Raw genomic sequence first — 25,313 nt, 5'->3', positions numbered from 1 at the left:
ACCCTTTCCTCCTTACTTTAGTGAGTTTAGCTCCAGCTGTTTCCCAACAGAGCCTTCTCAATTCTTGCTGCCAGAATCCAGGCCCAACTCTTTTTAGCACTTCTTTGTGTGGTATGTTGATAGGAACACAAACTGGCTTAGCCTCCTTACTCTGCAAATCCCTACGCTCATAGCAAGCACCTGGTCTTTTCTCTGGATGGGAGTTAGACACCCCCATGATGGACCATGTGAGGTCAAGTTAATAAATACCTTAGGAAACATTGAGTTGTCACTTAAAAGTAGGAAGAGTATAGACTACTAGTAAAGTGGGACTCTCCCAGGCTGGAATTCCTATAGCCCTCCACTATTAGGTTCTCAGGCAGAGAGATCTGGTGTGACAGAAGGATGGTATATGAATGTAGATACTAATCGGGATGAGGAGCTGTAGACGGTTTCGGTTGGGGGTCGCCCCTCTCTGGGGCGACTGCGAGCCAGGCCGTCTCGCTTCTGAGGTCCAGGGAGTCGGGGAGTTAGCCTGGTGGGGCAGGAAACCATCAAGGGCTCAGGTCCTCAGGCAGGGGCTGAGCAAATAGTGCAAGAACAAAACCCAGGCTCCTGATTCTGAGTGTCGGGGGCAAGGGGAAGACTGCCACCCATGAGTGGGGTGGCAGGGGGAGTCGCTGGCCCGCCCACTCCACTGCATCCCAGCCCAGGGCCCTAGCACTGGCAAGCGGCCTGCTGCTGTGCCAGTGAGGATCCTGGCTGCAACACAATGACATTGGCTCTGGGCGTGCCACAGCCAGACTAGAGTCGGCTGCCTGTGGGCTACTTCCTACCTCCCCCTCTAGCAGTACCTGCATCTGGTCGGTGTCCTCCATGGGATCCAGTACCATGGGCTCCTCAGGGTACTTAGCGAGCGGTAAGCTTGGCAGCTTCTCTTGGTCGCTTCTCACAGGCAGGCTTACCAGCTTCTCCGGGGTCTGGTCGGCATCAGGCCTTTACTGGTATGGCCAGTCCTCGGGTCGGTCACAGGCTGCAGGAGTCTCCCCGGAAGGAGTTAGGCCACCAGTGTCTGGCTTCTCCGGCAGCCAGGCAGCTTCTGAGCCCTGAGGTTGGACTTTTATACTTCCTGTCCTGCGCTTTGACCTCTGTGGGGCGGGCGCAGGCTCCAGTGGCTCCGCCCACTTTGGCTCCAGAGGGGCTCATCCCTCTCTGGGGCGTCTGGGAGCCACGCTGTCTCATTACAGGAGCAAAGAGATGGTCTTGAATGTCTTGTATCCTAAAGAATTCATGTGCATGGTTCTTCATAATGTCTGTGACTGAAGGCAAGTAAAATCTCTTGGCTTGGTTGTAGATATTTTGTGCAAGGACCATATGTAGTCTTACAGATGATTGAGATTCCAAGTGCAGCCTCATCATCTTCTGTCCAAGCTGCTTATGCTTCTGGCGATCACAGTTAAACCTCAGAGGCATATTGGCACAAGACATTTTCCAAAATACAGGAAGAAGTGGAGCATAGATCCCCCTCTTGCAGGTAACCATCTGTGAACTAACTGGCACTCTGGCTGGGAAGGGAGATCAGATATGCCTCTCTGTCTGGTGACCTTTTCTGAGTTTGTAACCCCTATTATTTTTCTATTGCTCTTTCTTCTGGTACAGACACTGTTGGGCATTGCAGATGTCATATTTAAATAAAATCTCTAGTACTAATGATGATGTACCAAGATAGTGTTGTGGTATCATGGTTTGAGATCATCTGCTAGGTATTTTCATTTTCTTTGCTTGGACAGAACCAACACTCCATGCCATTTCAGCACTTCCCTGGTAAATTAGGTCTGCATGGGGAAATTCTGTAGGCTATCTTCTGCTCCTCTCCCTTCCCTGACTAAGGAGGCTCTGTGTGGGCTATATTTGATTGTAGTTTTACATTGTGTTCAAATATGGCTCTAGGTATCTGAACTTGGGTGGCTAAAGATAAAAATTTTGACCCTGGTCCCTAACAGTGGCTATTTCTTTCAGCAAGAAATCTGGTTACACACTTAATGGCTCTTGACTGGCTTTTGTGAAATGAGTAAGTGGCTGAATTCCAGTTCCTATTAGTCTGACATTGCAAAATGAACTACCGTATTTTTCATTCTTGTTGACCACCTTGATCCATATTCCAAAAGCTGAGTGTACGTCTAATACAAGCAATCGTCTATTATCTTTTGAGGTTCCAAGGTGAGGAATGAGAGATTCAGTACCACCGCTGCCTGTATTATATATATAGACTTTCTTCAATGCTGTTACTCTGGCACCTTTATCAACAAGCACTCAGTGAACTTTAATACTGTACTGATCCTCAGTTCCTTCTGACGGGCCTTGGCTTTGATTCTCTTTAATCATAAAGCTTGAGGCATCGTGTAAGGAGAATAGTGTTTCAAACTACTTACAGACTCTGAATAATTTCTGAAAGCTGTGTAAGTCTTTATTCAGCCACTTAAGGACTTGACTTTTAAATTAAATAGAATCAGAAAGCTGTCTGTACACATGAGCCTATGAGATTGCTGTGTTGTCTAAAATTTGGTTGTGCTTGCCAAGTTTTGTTAACTATTGCTAGGATCTGATTTTAAAATTCTGTGCTGACGTCCACTTTAAATTCAAAAGGACAAAATTCTGTTTTTCTTGTTGATTATTGTCTCTGTGCATTAGGTATGAAATAGGTAAAACAAAGTGGCAAAGTGTGTGGTGGGACATAAAAAGAAGTGTCATCTCTGGGTCAGATTTTCAAAATGAGATAGTCTGAGGTATCAAATTCTTGTATGAGCAGTTTTTCATACTCACTTACATTTTTGCACATGCAAATTATCTGGATGCCGAAAACTTCACGGAAGTGCAACTTACATGAATACTTCAGTTTTTGCTCATATAATTTTGAAGTTATAGCCCTTTTAAAAATGGTACTAAATGAATGGTGGAGTTACTGGACTACTTTATAGTCATTGGCATTATAGAAAAAAGCTAAGTGCTGATCTCTGGAGACACCAGTTTTGCTTGGAACAGTCATGCCTTAGGATAAGTTAGTTGCTGGTTACTGTAATATTTTTTGGCATTTAAGGGAAACTTGCAGTTTTATTTTTAAAATATAATACATGAATCTACTTGTAAAAAATTGCCAATACCTTCTAAAATTCCCATATTCTCATAGACTTTAAGGTCAGAAGGGACCATCGTGATCATATAGTTTGACCTCCTGTGCATTGCAGGGCGCAGAACCTTTACAGTTTATTTTCACTAAAAGTGCTGGCGTTGCCCTTTTTACAGAAACTTCATAAGAGAAAATAAACATCACGCTTCAAATAGTCTTGCTTAAAAAAAAATGTAAAAGAAAGGCATGGGCTTAAGAGGTATAGGAATAATGGGATAAAAGTTAAAAAGGGTCATGGGAAGCTGTTTTCATTAGTGGGGGAAAAGGAATACAGAAAACTAAACTTAGTCTTGTGCTATAACAATGTTTCTCAAACTGGGGTCGCAGCTTGTGTAGGGAAAGCCCCTGGTGGGCTGAGCGGGTTTGTTTACCTGCCTCGTCCGCAGGTCCAGCCGATCATGGCTCCCACTGGCCGTGGTTTGTTGCTCTGGGCCAATGGAGGCTGCTGGAAGCAGCGCGGGCCTACGCACATACTGGCTGCTGCTTCTAGCAGCTCCCATTGGCCTGCAGCGGCAAACCACGGCCAGTGGGAGCCACAGTCGGCCGGACCTGCAGATGGGGCAGGTAAACAAACCGGCCCGGCCTGCCAGGGGATTTCCCTGCACAATCAGCAGCCCCAGTTTGAGAAACATTATGCTATAACAAATCAGCCTTCAAATAAACCACAATCAGATGGGTGAGGAGCTCTCTGCTGGTTCCTTTTCTTGTCTGTTTAGGCATGCACAGAGCAGAGAGTGCTTTTAGGGCTTTTGCAAGCCATGTGCTTGTGATCATGCAGTCATTCACACACACGCCACATTGAAAAGGGGATATTTCAAACAAATCTGTTGGCAACATAAGTTTAGAGAGATTCTCTATGGGGAAAACACTTAAACAATATTTTCTTGTTTGTTTAGATCGCATGCTCTTCAGGGGAGGGACTGTATGTAAATAGGGTAGTGGTCTTGATCTCAGTTGTGCCCTGTAAATGCTGCTGTAATACAGTAGTAAATAATATGTGGGGGCCTAAACCAGACAGTACATTGGCTTGTTTGTTTGTTTTTTACTCTTCTCTGAACTGTATTTTTTTTCTCAAGGTTCTTTTTAGGGGCGCAAATCTGTTTACACATACAAGTGTGTTGGCAGGATATATGGTCTATAGCAGTGGTTATCAACCAGTGGTCTGGGGCCCCCTGGGGGGCCATGAACAGGTTTCAGGGAGAGCCCCAAGCAGGGCCAGCGTTAGACTCACTGGGGCCCAGAGCAGAAAGCCAAAGCCTCAACGTGTGGGGTTGAAACCCCTGAAGCTGCAGCTGAAGCCTGACAATGGGGCTCCAGGCAATTGCCCAGCTTGCTACCCTCTAACGCCGGCCCTGGGTTTTATATATAGAAAAACAGTTGTTGTAGCATGTTGGGGGAGGGAAGGGGTATCAGAAAGAAAAAAGTTGAGAACCCTTGGTATATAGAGAGGGCTGGCTCTAGGGTTTTTGCCGCCCCAAGCAGGGGTGGGGGGTGGAAAAAAAGCCGCAATCGTGATCTGCAGCTCTACTACCACCTCTTCAGTATTCGGTGGCAATTCGGCAGCAGGTCCTTCGCTCCAAGAAGGAGTGAGGGACCTGCCCGAAGACCTGGACGTGCCTCCCCTCACCGTTGGCCGCCCCAAGCAGCTGCTTGCTGGGCTGATGCCTGGAACTGCCCTGTATATAGCTCTGGGAACCATTCACTATTTAGCCAGCAGGAGGAGCACAGTACATCTGGCTTTTCAATAAACAAGCACAATGTGTTTGAATGGTCCTTCTGGAAGAAGCAATGTGGTAGCTATTATGTCTGCTTCATTTAACTTTTAATTGAAGAATTTGAATGACATTTCATGCCAAATAGTCTGGGCCCAAACTTTGTTGACAATGTGGCTTTTCAGATTATAAAGCTGTGAAGCTTTACATTTCTCTAACGTTTCTCTATTTTTAATTACATCTCTCTCTCCCTGCTTTCCCTCCACCCCTGCATTTTCCTCACTGTCTGTTTGGTCTTAAAGGTCTGAGGTGAAATCCTGGCTTGTCTGAAGTCAATGGCAAAACTCCCATTTAGTTGAATAGAGCCAGATTTCACCCTTGGCCTACACATAAAGTTGAACCTCTTTTACAACAAGTATAATATTTAAGCCAATTTAGTTAAGCTTGCCATTGTTATGGGGACAAATTAAAGTGATGTAACCAGATTTAAGCAGATTTGTGTCCATGCAAGGATTTGCATTGGTGGAATTCAAGTTATGGCCCACGGGCTGTCTTTTTTTTTTTTTAAGAATTCCATTATGTAGGTAGGTAATATTTAGAGACAGGTCTTTCATCTAGTAAAATATAAATAGACAGCATGGTAACTAACTATATCTAAGAACCATGGCAGAGTAAATCCTCTAGCAATAGTAACTGCTAATTCATGTGTAATTCTGCTCAGAGGACATAGTTTTCATTATAGTTTTGTTCTCTGCAAATACTTTGTCTCTGAAGGGGCAGATTCCGGCTTGACTTCTTAGCTGGAAAAGCCATTTCTTTGCTAATAACAATTGGCAAGGGCATAATAAATCTGCAGAAGTTTATATTAAAAAAAAAATTACAGGATAGTGTGGGTGAGACTGTGCCTGACACTATCCTCAGGAAGGCTAGTTTTATTATCCTTTGCACTTCAGGATGGTCTGTTTTCCAGTTTTCATGAGAATAGGTAAATAAATACAGCCTAAGACACCGAGGGCACTTAAGTGTTTTTCATGAAGTAAAACATGCAGTCTGCTTTCTGTGGAAAAATGAAGATACTGTCAGTCCGCTTGCCTACCTCATTACTTACTGTGTGCTGTCAGTTTCATTGGGTTAGCATAAATTAGATTTCAGTCTTGCTGGATCAGGGACCTTGTCTCATTTGCCTGCAGACCATTGTACACCCTTCTGGCACTATAAAAATAGGTTACCGCTGTAACTTATAGTGGTACAAAATAGTCCATATTTTATAATCTACCTGAAACTGCGCTATAGGAACTTGTAGAGTTAGGTTTATATGAATAAGTAAATTACAACCACACCCCAGGATTTCCGACTAATGCATTCCTAGATTTGAGAGACATTCTGTCTCTTCCTTCCTCTGAAGGTAGGACAGAATTTAAATTTTTGCTTGTACTTCATGGGCTCTTCTGTTCTTCGTCCCTAGCATTATGACATTAAATATACCCATACAATCTTGCTATAGTTGAAAAGCTTCTTCCAAAAGAAGGCCATAAAGCATGCCTTAACGGTGGGCAGATTCCAGTTTAGCCTTGCCTCTAAATGCTTGTTCCACAACCAAACTCCTTCAACAGAGAAATTATCTTCTTAGTCCATTGCTTTGTCTGTTGTGTTATCATGGAGGAGCCTTGCCAGCTCATGGTTGAAGATAAAATAGCTGATGTGCAATACTTGCTGATGGGCTTTGGTGATCATGCTTTGAGAGACAGAATAGATTGAAGCCAATGGGTAATATGTTTGCCTGAAGGGGAAGGCTACTGCTTTTGCATTGCTTCCAGTGTCAGCCCCAATTTGTGATCAGGTTCTTGTCTGAGAGGAAGGGAAGAGGTTATTAGCAAACTGAAAGCAAAAGGCTTTTTTTTTTTTTTTTTTTTTTTTTTTTTTTTTTTTTTTGGCAGCTGATGATGCTAATTATTGTTTAAACCTAGAGATGAGTCTAACATGATTTAGAGTCCTCACACTATTCTGGACATCTAGATGCTTTTGATGGAAGGTCTGGGAGAGGGCAGGGGAAAGAGTGGTTAGAGTACCAAGAATTATTATTAAACATGTATACCTTTCCTAAAGGTATTGTCACTGAGTTCCTACTTGGAATCAGAGCTTATGATCGAGACATATTTTGTAGTTGCTGTATGATTGGTGTCTATTTTAATCTAATTATGATTGAGCCTATTGGCAGTGCTTCCCTGTCAGATGAATCCGGGGGTCAGACTGGGAGGAAAAGAACTGTGGAATTTTTCCGTGCTCCACCTACAAGACAAGCCATTTGTGACTCTCCAAAATGAGATGTCCCTTACAGTAGATTGTGCAGAGTTTCAAAGTATGATTGTGCATGCTATGAACTCTGCTGGGCTAGCAGCTCGACTCTCCCTTGATGGGGCTTGAGTATGACCAATGGTTCTGCTGGAATCCTTGTCCTTGGTTTCTTCTTGAAAGAGAAAGTAGGTCTCCCAAACACCGCCTGCTTGTGGCACCAAATGAGATGTCACTCTCAGTAAATAGTGTAAATCTGTGACCTTGTCTACACTACACTGGTAAAGTTATACCAGGAAAATCCTGGGGTGTGGTTGTAATTATATTGATATGAAAATGCTTACACCAGTATAGGTTATGCCATTTCATTGAACTGGTATATGTACTGTGATACACCACTATAACTACCTCTACCCTAAAGCTTTTACTGGCAGAGCTATGTTGGTTTTAAAAAACAATCACACCCCTGATTGATATAGCTATGCCTATAAAATTTAAGTGTATATCAGGCCTTAAAACTTTAAACAACAGTATTAACAATCTTAAATGGCCCTCTGAGTTAACGTCTATGTTAGCATGCTACCTACCACCCTCTACCAGCCCAGTCCAACCCAAGGATAAACCTGATCAGTGGCAAGTATGAGATCATTAGCCAAACTATTTTAGGGTGGGATTTCTATGGGATTTGGATGTTCATTTTCCATTATAAATAACGGAAACAGGTGATTCCAACGCCTTAGGTGTCTGACTATTTCAACCTTAATGTCTTCAATCACTTTTGATAATGAATTTATTTAAACTGTGTGTTCATCAGGAATAAATTAGCTGCATATCAGTGAGGGGTAGAAAATAAAAAATGGAAACCTGCAGTAACTTTGTGAAAGCAAAATAAAATACTGTTTGTCTGTCTAATGTAGATATAGTCAAGTTGCAATACGCAATAAAGCAGTATTATTTCAAACTGAATCACCTACCATTCCATTCTCTCCAGTCTTATGCAGGAAAGTATGTGCCTGCTATTGGCTACTACATCCATACCCATAGTTCCAAAGCCAAAGTTAAGATCAACTTCAAAGGAGTTGCTATTGGTGATGGTTTCTGTGACCCTGAAATGGTAAACTTTACATATTTTTTCTATTCTTTTTGTACTTAATTAAATGGAGTAGTTTTCTCATATTACAGTCCTGTCTAGATAAAGGGTAGTTGTTTCCCAAGTGACTTCCTAATGGCTTTAAACCTTTAATATTTGCCAAATGTTTCCAAACATCAAGTTACTAGATCACTTTTTAAAAAAAATTAAAATTTTACTCAGTTGAATTCAGTGACTGATTTAGAATTTTAAAAAGGCAATCTTGGAAAAGTAAAATATGCTTTCCTAACCTATCAGCTTCCTTTCTTGTGTGCCTGTCTGGTAGATGCTGGGTGGCTATGCACAATTCTTGTACCAAATTGGCTTGGTGGATGAGAAGCAGAGGGAGTATGTCCAGCAGCAGACTGACCTGGGAGTAATTTATATCCAGCAGAAGAAGTGGATGAAAGCCTTTGAAGTACGTATCAAAGGCCCCCATGTTGGCCTTTAGCAATTAAAACCATCTGAACTGAGTAAGGGGTCAGAAAGAAGCATAATGAAGATCAGAAGTTTGATGCTGGAGAAGGTGCCCATTATAACATGGCAGAATGGGGGAGAGGGAGGAGGGAATTAAAGGAAAGAAAAGGGCTGTCCATAGAATTTGTTTTGGCCTCATCTAAAACAGACGGGCTTTAGAATATGTTTATACAGTCCTGTCTTTCATTAACTGTTTGTTTCTTTAACTAAATGCTTGTATGGCCTGAAGGTTTAACTTACCCATGGAACTTAGAAGAAATGCTGTCTAGAGAGCTGCTGCATATATTTGAACATGCTGTTCAATCTTTTATATTCAAGAATAGTGGCTGCATTTCATAGATGCAGTTAACTGGTGTCTGCAAGGAATGTTACTTAGTGGCTCATGGAGTCCCATGTTGCAAAATGTGGTGGTATCCAAGATTATGGCACACAGACATTTTCTCTACACGAAGTAACTCATTGGAACTGCATTATAGTAACTCTTCTGAGTTTATAATCTGTTGTGTTTTTTAAATAAGTAACTTTTCTTTTTTTATAATTTAATCATTATAGTGGGAGAATATGCATCATATTTGTGATGTAGATATTTTCTAGTTAGACACTTTTAATATACAGATAACACTTCTCACAATGTTTGCAAAATTAAAATAAGAAAATTGTTACATTTTTAGGGAAAAGATCTCTCCAGAGGTTGGGTAAGTAGGTTGGCAGTGCACTATTCCTGGGATACTCAGACACTACAATACTAAGGGCCATATAAGTACCTAAGATTGATAATTAAGCACTATGATCAATATATAGGCATGTAAATAGAAGTCGCCTGACACTTGAAGATGAACATCCGCAGCTCCCTTGATTTCAGTAGGAGGGATTGTTAAGCACTTCTGAAAGTAAACAACCCTTCTATTTTGGTGGCTAAATATGGATTTAGGAGCCTAGATTAGGTACCCAGCTGTGATAGTCTTGCACTGCGTAGTTATTTGAGTTTCCAATTTCAAACTTGTGACTAGTGGAAATTTGCCGTATCACCATTCAGAATCAGCTAGCTTTGCTCGGTATACCTGGCCCATGAATGAAGAACACCGTGTGGGGAAACTGGCACAGTGTCTACTAACAGTGTCCATCATGCCAGAAAATGTACCAAATATAAAAATGTGAACCTTTTTCTCAACCCTGCAAAAATAAAATGGTTGAATTATAATATTTATAAGGTCCTTTATCTTAGTCTAGAGGATAAGGTTTCTTCAACACATCAGAGGCCAATTATTTACTCTTCAACCCAACAAGTAAGCTCCCTAAACCGTTCTAATCTGAAGCCCTGGCCCCACTGAATTCTGGATTTCTAGGGCTGATGTCAGTAGGGCCGGGATAAGACCTGGTCCTATAAGGTTCTCCATAACATCCATTTCCATTGTGGGATAAAGGGGCATGTGTATTTTGTATTCATGCCATAATACAGATGAACTAAATGTGTTGAATAACAGGGTGTCACATAAGCATGTGTATTTGTCATAGGGAAAATAAACTTTGAAGGTCGCTTTTGTAACTTTGTACAAAGTTATTAGGCCATGAAGCTGATTTACACCAGATGAGTATCTGGCCCATTAATTTTCATCTTAGTGAAAATGAAGAAACATGTCAACTCCCAAAGTGAAAGAAGAGATTTAACCAATCCACTTCACTATGTTTGAAACATTTCTGCATATTCCACTTGCATATTGTTTCTATACAAGGAATACGAGTTACTAAAACCTTACTACAATCGCTTTAAGAGTACCAGTACTTGTTTGTTCAGGGCAAATGTTTGTTATAAACACATCTCATGAATATATATTTGAGCCTGTTGCTGTTGGCTGCCATCTAAAGTGACCTTATTTGTGACACTAGTAATTTGGGAGAAATGCGAGATGTTGTAAACTGGTTTTGAGCCTGTCTTTGATTGTTGAAACAAGCTTTAACTTTGATCTTTTAAAAATGAGTTAGCATGAAGGACTGGATGTGGGAGCAAAAGTGAAGGACTGAACATTTTGTAATAGATGTAATGATAAATGTGTTTACAGTATATTACTAGAATAAATTACACTTCCACCCAGTTTGAATTTCTGAGAAGGAAAAATACAAAAGTTAAATGACTCAGTGGCACATTTCAAAGAAATGCATTTCTTAAGGATAACTTTCAGCTGGTACAGATTTCAAACCTGATTTTTTTTTAAAAAAACCTTCCAAAGTCAAGAATAATTTTGCTTCTGTAGTGTATCCTTCATGCAAACAGTAATTCAGCACTTATGGTTAACTCTTGTTTGATAAAATATTAAAATTAATTTTAATTCAAATCTTATGACACTCAGTATGACATGACAATTATTTTTATAACACAGCAGAGGGATTCCAACATGATTTATAAAATAATAGTTCAAATTCTTTTCTGTTGGAGTGGAGCAGGAGTTCTATTCTGCACATGTGAATCTTGCTTAGTTTCTTTACATTTGTGTACATTAATGTTTCCACTTCAGGGAGTCAGTGGTGGTGGCTGAAGGTTGGGCAGAGTGGTCTCTGAACTATCATAGATCTAGCTTCAATAATTCTCTCTCTCTCTCTCTCTCAAGCATATGTAGTTACCTTTATTACATGTTGAGCTATTTAACTCTTCAGTATATTCTTCTAAGACAGAAAATACCTTTACTTTGCCTAAGAATGGATGTTGAAGTGGCTAAACCTTTTTATTAAAAGGTTCAAGCTAAGTATTAAAGGTCTTTCTATGGATCTTTAATGGGAGTTAGAACAAGCCTCAAGAATAATCTGATAAGGATCTGGATTGCAAAATTCCCAGAGTTCTAATTTCTTTTTTATAGCTAATGGGACTAAAATGTTTTTTAGGGAAAAGATCTTATTTTATTCAAAGTTCTTGTCATATCTTTTTAATTGTTGATAATATCACAGAGTTAATAATAAAGCTCATTAAGCTTAAAAACCTAAAGACCCTTTCCAATGAACCCACCATCCCGCCCACCATTGAGTGACTAGATGGACAACAGACACCTTGATTCAACAATTTGAAAGGGGCAAATTCCAAATCAGAAGGCCTCTCTGAGAATGCTCTGATCGTGGGCACATAAATCAGGGGCAGTCGGTCTGAAGATTCCAGCCGCCTAAAGTGATGAAGCCATAAAGAGCTTAATGTTTCAAAGAAACACCTTGAATTGTACCCAGAAACCAACTGGAAGCCAGTGCAGTCTGTGGAGGATAAATGTATGACACACTAAGTGAGAAGGTAGAATGCATCTGTCCTAGCATGAGATTTGAGTGGTTTTCAGATGTAAGCCATATTCCAATCTGAAATAATCAGATATCAAAGTAAAATTGATGTTTAGAAGCCATAAATAAATGTACAGGTAATCGTAAATAGAGACAGACAATCCCATACACTGCATAACATAGAATATCAGGATTGGAATGGACCTCTGGAGGTCGTCTAGTCCAGTCCCTGCTCAAAGCAGGACCAACCCAGACAGATCCCTAAATGGCCTCTTCAAGGATTATAACCCTGGGTTTAGCAGGCCAATGCTCAAACCACTGAGCTACCCCTTCCCCACCATAGCAGTATATTCTTATCCATTTGATGATGAAAAACCTTTGGACGTCCCTTTGCAATATACATAGACAAAAGTGTAGACTGTAAAGATATATTTAGATTATTTAGGGACAAATTTAGATTTATGAACCATGAAAGTATATTTCTGAAATTGACTGAAAAATATTCTGTTCTCTTATAATTGTGGCTTTAGCATTGGAAACTTAAATCGCTTTCTAATATTAATACATGGAATTAAATTCATATTTAAACTTCATTAAGAACATGACATAAAGAGTAAGTTTAATTGAGAAGCAGTTTTGATTTTGTGTTTTGTACTTTAAATACATATGTTTATCTTGGTGTCTCCCTGCAGATATTTGATACTCTATTGAATGGTGATGAAACAAGTTCTTCCTACACTCAGAATGTTACAGGATGTAGCAACTACATTAACTTTTTGCAATGCCAGGTAAAATTACTATTGCAATAACCAGAAGCCCCAAAACAAAAGAAATTTACTGTCTAACATAAGCAAATGTCTTATTCCGTATGTCAGTTTTAGGAAATTGCCTGAATGTAGTAAAGGTGTGTTTAAATGTAATTTAGTGCCAGTCTACCCACATACCTAAGCACATGCTTAGCTCAAAGTATGAGTTGTCCCACTGACTTCAAAGAAAATATTCACATGCTTAAAGTTAAGCACTTAAATACTTTAACTGAGTAAGGCCTTGATCAGCTAAACACTTGGTCTGTAAGCCATCTTTTGCAGAATGCACTTTGCAATATTAAGAGAGCTGCCATGTATTTCACCATTTCAAGCCTGATCATGTTTGCTAATAGAACATGATCTCTGGTGGGAGTTGAATTCCTTTCCATATACAGCAGAAATAGAACAGTGTGGCATCTAAAATATCTGGTAATAAGTCAGTTTAGACCTCCCCCTCCGTTTTCTCCTTATGCTCAAGAAGGGGGGGGCAGTGACCTTCCCCTTTATTGTAGCTTATTTTACAGTAGCAGTGGACTACCTGGCTAATGTCTTGAATAAACAAGAGTTGGCAGGGGTCAGGGGTTTTGATCTTGATGTATGTGGTCACACTGCTGAAAATTGCTAGTCGGTTTCTCGGCATTTCGGATATTCAGACTTGATACTGTACTTGAACTGATATACCTATGAAGATGATTAGTTTCAAGATTGTGGGAAGAAGCTGATACTCTGAATGGAACTATCCAAGAAAGGTGAAAACTATCATTCTCTCTTGTGCATGCTGGTTTTGGTACAATGTGAGATGCTTACATGCAAAAATATTTTATGGAAATGGCCAATTCAGGGCATAATGCATTGAGTCCCCCAAAAGCCTGGTAACTACTTTTTTTAAAGGCATGTGATTTCTGAACATTCCATGTAGCTTACTGTAGTAAAGCAAGTATCAGAGGGGATCAACTCAGGATTAAACAAAGACTGTGATTGGCTAGCCGACTACAAAAGCAGCTTCTCCTCCCTGGGTGTTCACACCTCAACTGCTAGAAGAGGGCCTCATCCTCCCTGACTGAACTAACCTCATTATCTCTAGCCTGATTCTTGCTTGCATATTTATACCTGCCTCTGGAAATTTCCACTACATGCGTCTGACGAAGTGGGTATTCACCCACGAAAGCTTATGCTCCAATAAGTCTGTTAGTCTATAAGGTGCCACAGGCCTCTTTAAAAGCAGCAAAGAGTCCTGTGGCACCTTATAGACTAACAGACGTTTTGGAGTACGAGCTTTCGTGGGTGAATACCCACTGCGTCAGATGCATGTAGTGGAAATATCCAGGGGCAGGTATATATATGCAGGCAAGCTAGAAATAATGAGGTAGTTCAATCAGGGAGGATGAGGCCCTGTTCTAGCAGTTGAGGTGTGAAAACCAAGGGAGGAGAAACTGGTTTTGTAATTGGCAAGCCATTCACAGTCTTTGTTTAATCCTCAGCTGATGGGGTCAAATTTGCAGATGAACTGAAGCTCAGCAGTTTCTCTTTGAAGTCTGGTCCTGAAGTTTTTTTGCTGCAGGATGGCCACCTTAAGGTCTGCTATAGTGTGGCCAGGGAGGTTGAAGTGTTCTCCTACAGGTTTTTGTATATTGCCATTCCTAATATCTGATTTGTGTCCGTTTATCCTTTTCCGTAGCGACTGTCCAGTTTGGCCGATGTACATAGCAGAGGGGCATTGCTGACATATGATGGCGTATATTACATTGGTGGACGTGCAGGTGAATGAACCGGTGACGGTGTGGCTGATCTGGTTAGGTCCTGTGATGGTGTCGCTGGTGTAGATATGTGGGCAGAGTTGGCATCGAGGTTTATTGCATGGATTGGTTCCTGAGCTAGAGTTACTATGGTGCGGTGTGCAGTTACTGGTGAGAATATGTTTCAGGTTGGCAGGTTGCCTGTGGCGAGGACTGGCCTGCCACCCAAGGCCTGTGAAAGTGTGGGATCATTGTCCAGGATGGGTTGTAGGTCCCTGATGATGCGTTGGAGAGATTTTAGCTGGGGACTGTATGTGATGGCCAGTGGAGTCCTGTTGGTTTCTTTCTTGGGTTTGTCTTGCAGTAGGAGGCTTCTGGGTACACGTCTGGCTCTGTTGATCTGTTTCCTTATTTCCTCATACAGGTATTGTAGTTTTGAGAATGCTTGGTGGAGATTTTGTAGGTGTTGGTCTCTGTCTGAGGGGTTAGAGCAGATGCGGTTGTACCTCAGTGCTTGGCTGTAGACAATGGATCGTGTGATGTGTCCGGGATGGAAGCTGGAGGCATGAAGGTAGGCATAGCGGTCGGTAGGTTTTCGGTATAGGGTGGTGGTAATGTGACCATCACTTATTTGCACCGTGGTCCCAGCAATATCGTCAATCTATCTAACTACACCCACCCAGCAATATCGTCAATCTATCCAACTACGCACTCAGGACAGACTTTTCTTCTGGGCTATCTCGGGGACTCTCTTTCTGCCCTGCCACCCCCACCAACATGATACAGTTCTGCGGCGATCTGAAAGCCTACTTCCGCCGTCTCCGACTCAAAGAATACTTTCAGGACAACACTGAACAGCGCACTGATACACAGGAACCCTCCCACCAACAGCACAAGAAGAAGAACTCCACATGGACTCCTCCTGAGGGTTGAAATGACAGTCTGGACCTCTACACTGAATGCTTCCGCTGACATGCACAGGCAGAAATTGTGGAAAAACAACATCGCTTGTCTCATAACCTAAGTCGTGCAGAATGCAATGCCATCCACAGCCTCAGAAACCACCCAGACATTATCATCAAAGAGGCTGATAAAGGAGGTGCTGTTGTCATCATGAACAGGTCTGACTACCAAAAGGAGGCTGCCAGACAACTCTCCAACACCAAATTCTACAGGCCACTTCCCTCAGATCCCACTGAGGAATACACTAAGAAACTGCACCATCTACTCAGGACACTCCCTACACTAACACCGAAACAAATCAACATACCCTTAGAGCCCCGACCAGGGTTATTTTATCTACTACCCAAGATCCACAAACCTGGAAATCCTGGATGCCCCATCATCTCAGGCATTGGCACTCTCACTGAAGGACTATCTGGATATGTGGACTCTCTATTCAGACCCTATGCCACCAGCACTCCCAGCTATCTCCGTGACACCACTGATTTCCTGAGGAAACTACAATGCATTGGTGACCTTCCAGAAAACACCATCCTAGCCACCATGGATGTAGAGGCTCTCTACATGAACATCCCACACACAGATGGAATACAAGCTGTCAGGAACAGTATCCCTGATGATGCTACTGCACAACCGGCTGCTGAGCTCTGTGCCTTTATCCTCACACACAACTATTTCAAATTTAATGACAATATATATCTCCAGATCAGTGGCACAGCTATGGGCACACGCATGGCCCCACAATATGCCAATACTTTTATGGCTGACCTGGAACAACGCTTCCTCAGCTCTCGTTCACTCACGCCCCTTCTCTACCTACACTACATTGATGACATCTTCATCATCTGGACCCATGGGAAGGAGTCTCTGGAAAAATTCCACCACGATTTCAACAGCTTCCACCCCACCATCAACCTCAGCCTGGACCAATCTACATGGGAGGTCCACTTCCTAAACACCACGGTGCAAATAAGTGATGGTCACATTACCACCACCCTATACCAAAAACCTACCGACCGCTATGCCTACCTTCATGCCTCCAGCTTCCATCCCGGGCACATCACACGATCCATTGTCTACAGCCAAGCACTGAGGTACAACCGCATCTGCTCTAACCCCTCAGACAGAGACCAACACCTACAAAATCTCCATCAAGCGTTCTCAAAACTACAATACCAGCATAAGGAAATAAGGAAACAGATCAACAGAGCCAGACGTGTACCCAGAAGCCTCCTACTGCAAGACAAACCCAAGAAAGAAACCAACAGGACTCCACTGGCCATCACATACAGTCCCCAGCTAAAATCTCTCCAACGCATCATCAGGGACCTACAACCCATCCTGGACAATGATCCCACACTTTCACAGGCCTTGGGTGGCAGGCCAGTCCTCGCCACAGGCAACCTGCCAACCTGAAACATATTCTCACCAATAACTGCACACCGCACCATAGTAACTCTAGCTCAGGAACCAATCCATGCAACAAACCTCGATGCCAACTCTGCCCACATATCTACACTAGCGACACCATCACAGGACCTAACCAGATCAGCCACACCATCACTGGTTCATTCACCTGCACGTCCACCAATGTAATATACGCCATCATATGTCAGCAATGCCCCTCTGCTATGTACATCGGCCAAACTGGACAGTCGCTACGAAAAAGGATAAACGGACACAAGTCAGATATTAGAAATGGCAATATACAAAAACCTGTAGGAGAACACTTCAACCTCCCTGGCCACACTATAGCAGACCTTAAGGTGGCCATCCTGCAGCAAAAAAACTTCAGGACCAGACTTCAAAGAGACACTGCTGAGCTTCAGTTCATCTGCAAATTTGACCCCATCAGCTCAGGATTAAACAAAGACTGTGAATGGCTTGCCATTCACAGAACCAGTTTCTCCTCCCTTGGTTTTTACACCTCAACTGCTAGAACAGGGCCTCATCCTCCCTGATTGAACTACCTCATTATCTCTAGCTTGCCTGCATATATATACCTGCCCCTGGAAATTTCCACTACATGCATCTGACGCAGTGGGTATTCACCCACGTAAGCTCATGCTCCAAAACATCTGTTAGTCTATAAGGTGCCACAGGACTCTTTGCTGCTTTTACAGATCGAGACTAACACGGCTACCCTTCTGATACTTGACAGGCCTCTTTGCTGTACGTAAGCAGTGAGATATGACTGTGGCTCTGCTATTTCAGCCATAACAATTTCATAGCCTTGAAAAATCTCTTGCTTCTCTCCTGTGTTCTGTAAGAAAGTGAAATTTTCCTAGGCCTTTTGCAAGAGAGAGGGAAGTAAGATGTTCCCTCGTCTGAAACAAATACAATCAACCATGTCAAATTATTTCAGTAATTCAAAGTTAAAATTGAAATTGTGTCATCAGTAAACACTGTCCTCCTTTATGTGGCATTTTGCATGCTCGGATACAGAGCCGCAGAGGTGCAAACTGAGAAATGTATGCATACAGTTTTGTTTGTTTAATGCAGCTTTCCCCACCCAAATTTTTCCTTGTAACAGGAGCCTGCTGACCAGGAATATTTTGGAGCATTTTTATCACTCTCAGAAGTGAGGAAAGCTATCCATGTGGGAAATCTTACCTTTCATGATGGGTCTACAGTTGAGAAGCATTTGCTTGAAGATGTAATGAAGACAGTAAAGCCATGGTTGGCTGTAATTATGGATAACTATAGGGTAAGACAGTAATAGCTTCTAACTTCCTACTCTGGAGGTATATCTTCACTACAGAATTAACCCAGGCTCTTACCCCTAACCTGCTCTGGTATGTACACACAAACCTCAGACCTGAGTTTGGTGCTTTCAGCCCAAGCTAACTGGTCCATCCTGGGGTCTGAGCTAAAGCTCAGGTGCTATTATCACTTCAGACTGTAACCCACCCACTTTGCAGGCAGGGTGTAGACTATCTAGTGCTGGTAGCCCGTTGGAAGAATCAAAAATAGCTTGGTATCAGGAATGAATAGATGAAAGTTGTAACAGTCAATTTTTGGTAAACAAGATTGTGTCTTGGTAGTTGTTCAACTATCTGAGCTCTGACATGGCTGAATTGTCATAAAGTGAGCAATGATGCACTTAGAAATACAGTTGGAGGTTAACACATCATAATTTGTTGTGAGGGATATGTGAAGAAAAAAGAATGCCATGTGGTACTTGTAGTGATGGGAATGGGGCCAGCTGCTCTTTAACAGAGCATAATAACGTAAAGATTAAGAGCTACATACCTGGTGTTTTCCCACTGGACTCTTGGAATTGTATCAAGAATTTTGTACCATTATTTGTAGCACCCACTCTATTCTTAGTTAAACCATTATCATTTTTCTTTTGACAATGTGGCATTAATAACTAATAATCTGATTTGAAAAAAACATTAAAATCAAGCTTTTAATGCTCTGTCTAGCCTATTGAAAAGTCGAGAGCCCAGATCATCCATTATGGCTGAGGGGGATGGCTCAGTGCAGTTTGGGAGAGGTCAGAGTGAAAAGGTGGCCATTATGTTCCTCAGTCCTGGGCGAGTCATGTACTGGGTTCAGTCCTCTGGCCTAATATATCAGATTTGAAGGCTGCTCTGAAGTTGCAATATGGCAGCCAGGGATCAGTGTTGCATAGGTGAGCTCTGGCCGCATTTGCAATGTTGGGAGCAAAACAGCTTCATGGCATCCCAGGATCTGGGCCAGGATTCATAAATGTAGCTGTGATGCCAAGGGATGTGAGCTCAGAAAAAAGTGCAGATTTCTTGTTATGAAATTACAGTAGTCATTTTACTCAACTCAGTCGTCTGAGGTAAGAAGCACTTGTTACAAAACTTGTGAGTTTATCTCAGTTTTTAAATCTCTCCTCTGAAAGTTTGTCATGTCTTATTCATTTTGCTCATCTGTGGCTCTGTGTTTTGCTATATATCTCTTGGGAACTTAACATAGTATTCAAGGTATACAATTGATTATATAATGATTTCAATACTTCTGATCTTCTTTATATAATATATACTTTATTTCCCTTTTTGACAGTTGCTGTCCATTTAGCAGATATTTTCATTGAGTTGTCCACAGTGATACCCAACAGGTGTTAGTGGTTACAACTAATTTAGAACCTAGCACAATATTCTTTATTTTCCATTTGTCAAAACTGAATTTCACCTGTTAATGCTGCCTGGTTGCCTAGTTGTGTGTGTTCTCTTTGAAGTTCCTCAGTTTTCTTCAGTCTCAACTAAGTAATAATTTTGTATCCTTGGGGAAAATTTTCAACCTCACTCTTCATCCTTCTTCTGGATCACTAATGTGTGGATTCAGCACTGTTTCCTTTATCTGTCTCTGGGGTGCTCCACTATGATTTTTTTTCATACTGAAAACAGGCTGTTCATTCTTACTTCTTGTTTTCTACCTCTCGGTCAGTTTTTTATACAGTACATTCATTAGCTCCTTAGCCATTTGCTCTTCAAATTCCTTCCTTCTCTTTTAATTCCCATCTTCTGTTTTTCCTGCCATGTCTTATTCCTTTCACTTGGCCTGAATTTATATATTCTGAAGGATATCTGTGTGTCTCAACTACCCTTCAGACGGTTTGCCATTAATCCAAACCTCGAGTTGTTTGCTTCCTTTTTCGTTTAGTTGTATGCCTACCTCCTATAACTCTTTTGCAGAAGCAGCACTTGTGGTTACATAACTGATCTTACATTTCTTAAGCAAAACAAAATGATCTGTTGCATAAGAGCTACTCAACAGGAAGAGCAGGACAGGCAAAACTGGTGGGAAAAGTGCAGTTTTAGTGGGTGGGGAATGTGGAGGTCAGGAGCTAGGGAAACTAGCCAGTATGTTCTGGCTGCTTTGTGCTTCTCTAGACTGGGGTGCAGCACCCAGAGCTTACTGGTGAATCAGACCATGAAAGTTACAATTCAAGGAGAAAAAGGTTATAATGTTCATGCCACATACCTTTAAATAATTAAATAGCACATTGTAGCATTTTCTTTAGGATTCTTCAAGTATAAAATATGTAATTCTAAAAACCAAAGAATTCCCACAAAAATTACATTAAATTGGAGTTAAGGTTGTGAATATATCAGTAATTTCAATTAAAATTGTATAGTGATATAATTATACAAGAAACAAGTATTACATGAAATTCAGAGTTCAGGTTCAACTTAAGATATGAAAATACATATTTTTAACATAAAAGTACTCAAACAACCTTAACTCTGCCCTATAGGGACACTGGGAGGGAAATAGCCAATAGAAACTGAAAAAAAATCTTTCTTTTTTAAAAAATCAGTTTAATCTGAGAATAAGAACACTAAAAGATAATACTAATTGTATGCTTACTGTATGGCATCAAAACAGGGCAGAGTTAAGGTTGTTGAAGTGTGATATTCTTTTAGAAAATGAGATGCCAGAGGATCTCTGTAGAAGTCTGGAGTATTAGCAATGTACATATTTCTTTATTACATAGGAATGCAACATGATTACAATAATATACAAAAGGTTTTCTGGGAAAAAAATCCCTTCTTCGATATAATTCTTGCTTCAGAAGGACTACTGGAATTACTGATAAAAAGTGGAGAGAAAGCAAAGTGAGTGATTCTAAATGGATGCTTTCTCTGCATACTATATTCCTGCCGGAACACCAGATGAGTAATTTCTGTCAACATGTTTATCTTGATGGATTGCTATTACAAGAGGGATAGTTCAAATGCATTGGGAAGGCTCTTGGCTAGAACAGCTTACAGCTCAGACTGGTAAAGTAGAATGGGTCCTCATGGGAAGCAGAACCTCATAAATCTCTTGCTGTTTCCTCTTTTCAGATTCTTCTCAGATATTTAGTATGTTCCAGAAGACTGAAAAAGGGTTTTGACTGCTGTTTCCTATTTTTTACCGAAGACAAAGGCTGCAAAATCTTATCTAAAATATTTTCACTACTTGCAAACTGGACAAGCGTTTGATTTGTGTGTGTGCACACATGCTTGTCTATGCATTTGGATTTTTGGCTCTGATTCCCCACACTGCTTCCAAATAGTGGGATTTTATCAAGCTGGCTTGCTTTAATTTGGGTAACCTTTCTCCCCCTCTTGCAGCTGCCTAAGAACTTTAATGAAATGTTTACAAACTTCTATCAAGCTTTTGCCAGAAGATGTTTTATCTTGTCACTTTTAAGGAAATATTATACCAACAGGTTCAGACAGCAAGTAAAACATGGCATATGTGCAACTTGGCCTTCTTTCAGTACTTTCCTATAACATTGGCTCTATTGTTCTGTATGAAACCAGGGAAAGACCTCAGGAACTAACGCATGCATATTTGGTCTTCAAGATATTGGCTGCTGTTTTCTTAATTAAAGTAAGAGATGTACTGTACATTCTATTTTTCAAAACCCTATCACTGGATGAGATGGAGGCTTCTTAGAGTGACATTCATTTAGCGAATTGTCCTGTTAAGCAAGATTTTGAAGATTACACTGATATCACTTGTTGATATTGGCAGAGGGATAGGATAATCAAGATACAGTGTAGCACAGTTGCTATGTTGCATAAGAGGCAAATCATGCTTGTCTCATGGTGTCTCAGTGGCTCTGAATCCTCTGAACCTGGTGTTTGTGTGTCAAAGAATTATGGTGGACTACTTTTGACTCTCTGGTCTCTTGGCAAACTGTCTTTTTGCCTGTTGCAGCAGTTATTTGGGAAGGAATAGATATTATGGTTACTGACACTTCATTCTCTGGTCTTCGCTTCCCATCTTGATTTATGCAATTGGGACATCAGGTGGCTGTTGAAATCATTTGTCATATTTGGATGTTGTCCACCATTCTTTTAATAGAGCCATTTTGCAGAGGATGCAGTGCTAATAAGTGCACATGAGTACAGATATGCAAATAAATAGGAATAAAGTAAATAATTAACTTTCATTTTGGTGAATATGTAGCTTTGGGAAGCTGTGGTACTACAAGGAGGAAAATATGAATGAAAAAGGTCAAAGTTTAGTAGTAGTAATTTTAAATGTCAGAATCTACATATGCCCCTATCCCCTTGCATAACGAATTGCACTGCAAAAAGCTACTTTCCCTGTAAAAGGTCTCTGTCCCCTCTCCAGGAAAGGACTACTGCATCTACATAGTATCAGTTTCATCCATTGGTCTGAAAGCACTTGCAAAGGTGGGCAAGCATGATTGCCCTCATTTTGCAGTTGAGGAAACTAAAGCAGAGATGTTGTGACATGGCCAAGGTCCTGTGGCTACTCAGCGGTAGAGTAATAAATAGAATATAGCTTTACTGAATTCCAGTTTGGTGTCTCATCCACTGGACCGTGCTGCTTCCATTACTTTGTGTTCATATGAAAAATTATATTGAAAGGAACACTTAAAGCCTAGGAAATGCCAAAACTAAGGCTGCATACATGGTCTTAGTTCTACCTCATGTGCATGACTATGTTCTTTAATTGCACAATATCATTAATTACACATACTGCTCTACAGAGGGCTTAGATGTGGTCCGTTGAACAGCAGCATAAATTCATATTTATCCTGTGGTAACTACAAATAGAATATGGCCAAAAATAAAGCAAAGGTCTGCATGACTCCTGTCCTGCTGTGCATTGTCCAGTCTGTGCACTGAATGAGGCCGGGGGTCTGCAGAAGGAAACTGTATGTAACCATACAAGTATAGGCTATCGTAATTCATATATCCAAGGAGGCAGAATTAAGATTCTGTGGGCAACATTAATTTAGCTTATTTCTGAGAGCCGTAGTAATCCAGTAGTGCCCCTCATCCAAGAATCTCATAGCCCTTCGTAAGTGTTAACTACTCCTTATTTCAGTGGTGGTGGTTTTTCCCCACTTTCAGATTGGGTGTGAGAGACAGGGAGATTGTGACATGGAAGACAGTGGCAAGACAGCTGAAAGATTCTCTCTCTCTCTCTCTCTCTCTCTCTCTTCCCCTCCCCATCCCAATCTCTTGCTTCCCAGGCTTATACTCTAACCAGAATACCTTTTTCTTGATGTTTGTGAATGGTACAAATATCATTTTTCCAGTGCTGAGATTTGCTTTCTTTCAAGGTTCATGCTTTCAGTTTGTATGAGATGTTTTTAAATAAGTGTTCTTTGTAGATGCACCCTTCTTGTCACCTAAACTTTATTTGCTGTGACTGGTGGCTGTTGGATGCCCTAGACATTGAAATCCACTTATGGTGGTTACTTAGAAGATTCTCTTTTCAGCCGATGAACTCATCTAGCTAATAAACTAGATTATCATGAACTGAAAAATGTTGAGGCTTGAGTGGAAAATGGTGCTTGCTCTAATCGGAGCTAAGATTACTATGAAACCATAGGCATTTCCTGTTGCCAAGATATTGTGTTGATCCCTGAAAACTTTGTAGGCCAGAGTTGGAATGTTGTTGATCACCTCTGAAGAGTTACGTTAGAGAGGTTAACTTGCCTTGGGGTTAGGGCTTAGTATTGCAGTGTTTAAGAGTTCATCTAGTCAGGAAATTGTGGCTGTAAAGTTACATAGCCTGTCACTTATGTTACACAGCTCATTAAACCACAGCTAATTGCATCTTCACTCTTCTTCAGTATTCAAGTCTTAATGTTTCTCTGCCTAATTAGCACACTGAAAGCTTAAAATCCATACCACTGTATTTATTGTACTTGCTTATTCTACACTAAACCATAAAATTTGGATGTCAAACTTGTTCTGATTAAAGGAAAACTGCACTCATCTTATTCAGTTCAGTAGCCTGAAAGTTCACGAGATAAGTGCTTATCACTTAATTATTAATCTGAATCTTATTTGAAATTGGAATTTTTGAGGCCACTATGCACTACTTCAGTTTGCTAAACATTTGCATCTTTATCCTTTTTGCTACTTGTTGCAGTTCTCACTCTCTCGTCCATACATTGTCTACTTAGACAGTAAGTTCTTTGGTGCAGGAACATTATTTCTAAATCACCTGTCATTGTTTTGGCACCATATCAATATACTGGAAACAGTCAAGCTATGTTTCTCTTGTGACAATGGAAGAGACATTTCAGATGTCTACAGTAAAACCATATGAGTAATTATCTAAATGGGAATTCATTTTGAGCATCACATCCATATAGTTCATTAGAATCCCCAAAGTAATCTTCCAAATCCAGAAAGGTCTTTTGCCAAATCCTGAACTCAAAAGCACAGTGTAACACATAATGTGTTCAGTTTAAAAGAATAGCATCTAACTTGGATTTTCATTAGAACTATTTTATTACGCACAAGTATCGCAAAGTAAAAGCAAAGAATCATTGAGTTGATCATAATTACATGTTTATTTGCTACAGCAACAGTATATGAACCAGAACGTGCCAGCATTTTATTTTATTTATTTATTGTAGTGAGAGCTTTTTAAGATGTGAATTACGCCACACTTACTTTTGTCCTAGCTTGAAGTCTTACCATCTGCTTTCCTTTTAAGGAAGTGGATGTTTGTTAGTCATGTCTGAATGAGAATGAAGCAGATAAAAGTATCCTTCTTACTCTCCCTCAGACATCCTTTTAAATTGACAGTATTTTTTTAAATATAAAAACCATTAGATTTGAAAAAACAGACACAGATCTGCTATACAAATTTTCTTAGGAATTAATTTAGTCTGGACACTTGGAATTACAATTTGCACTTAAATTGCAGAACTGCTGTCTTTTGGCCCTGAGGGTTACAGAACTTTCTGCTTTTCAATAACCATTATTCAAATTTGATCTACAGATGAAAACTTCTTTTTAAATGAATTTCCATTTG

The 25,313-nt window shown here is 40.8% G+C and overlaps 1 protein-coding gene across 4 annotated transcripts in view; it reads left to right on the top strand.

Annotated features, from left to right (window-relative positions):
• CPVL (carboxypeptidase vitellogenic like) overlaps window positions 1-25,313 on the top strand; it is a 105,678-nt gene that overhangs the window by 39,538 nt on the left and 40,827 nt on the right. For 3 of the 4 annotated variants that reach the window (XM_050938666.1, XM_050938665.1, XM_050938664.1), the window contains 4 exons: window positions 8,162-8,284; window positions 8,586-8,717; window positions 12,724-12,819; window positions 18,070-18,243. In XM_050938666.1, coding sequence (XP_050794623.1) covers window positions 8,162-8,284; window positions 8,586-8,717; window positions 12,724-12,819; window positions 18,070-18,243 — 525 coding nt within the window. Of the gene's footprint in view, window positions 1-8,161; window positions 8,285-8,585; window positions 8,718-12,723; window positions 12,820-18,069; window positions 18,252-25,313 lie in introns of all 4 variants that reach the window. The other variant, XM_050938667.1, reaches the window with a different exon arrangement.

This window comes from Gopherus flavomarginatus, chromosome 2 (genome assembly GCF_025201925.1).
Source record: "Gopherus flavomarginatus isolate rGopFla2 chromosome 2, rGopFla2.mat.asm, whole genome shotgun sequence".
Taxonomy (NCBI): domain Eukaryota; kingdom Metazoa; phylum Chordata; order Testudines; family Testudinidae; genus Gopherus; species Gopherus flavomarginatus.
This window is presented reverse-complemented; position numbering and strand designations above follow the sequence as displayed.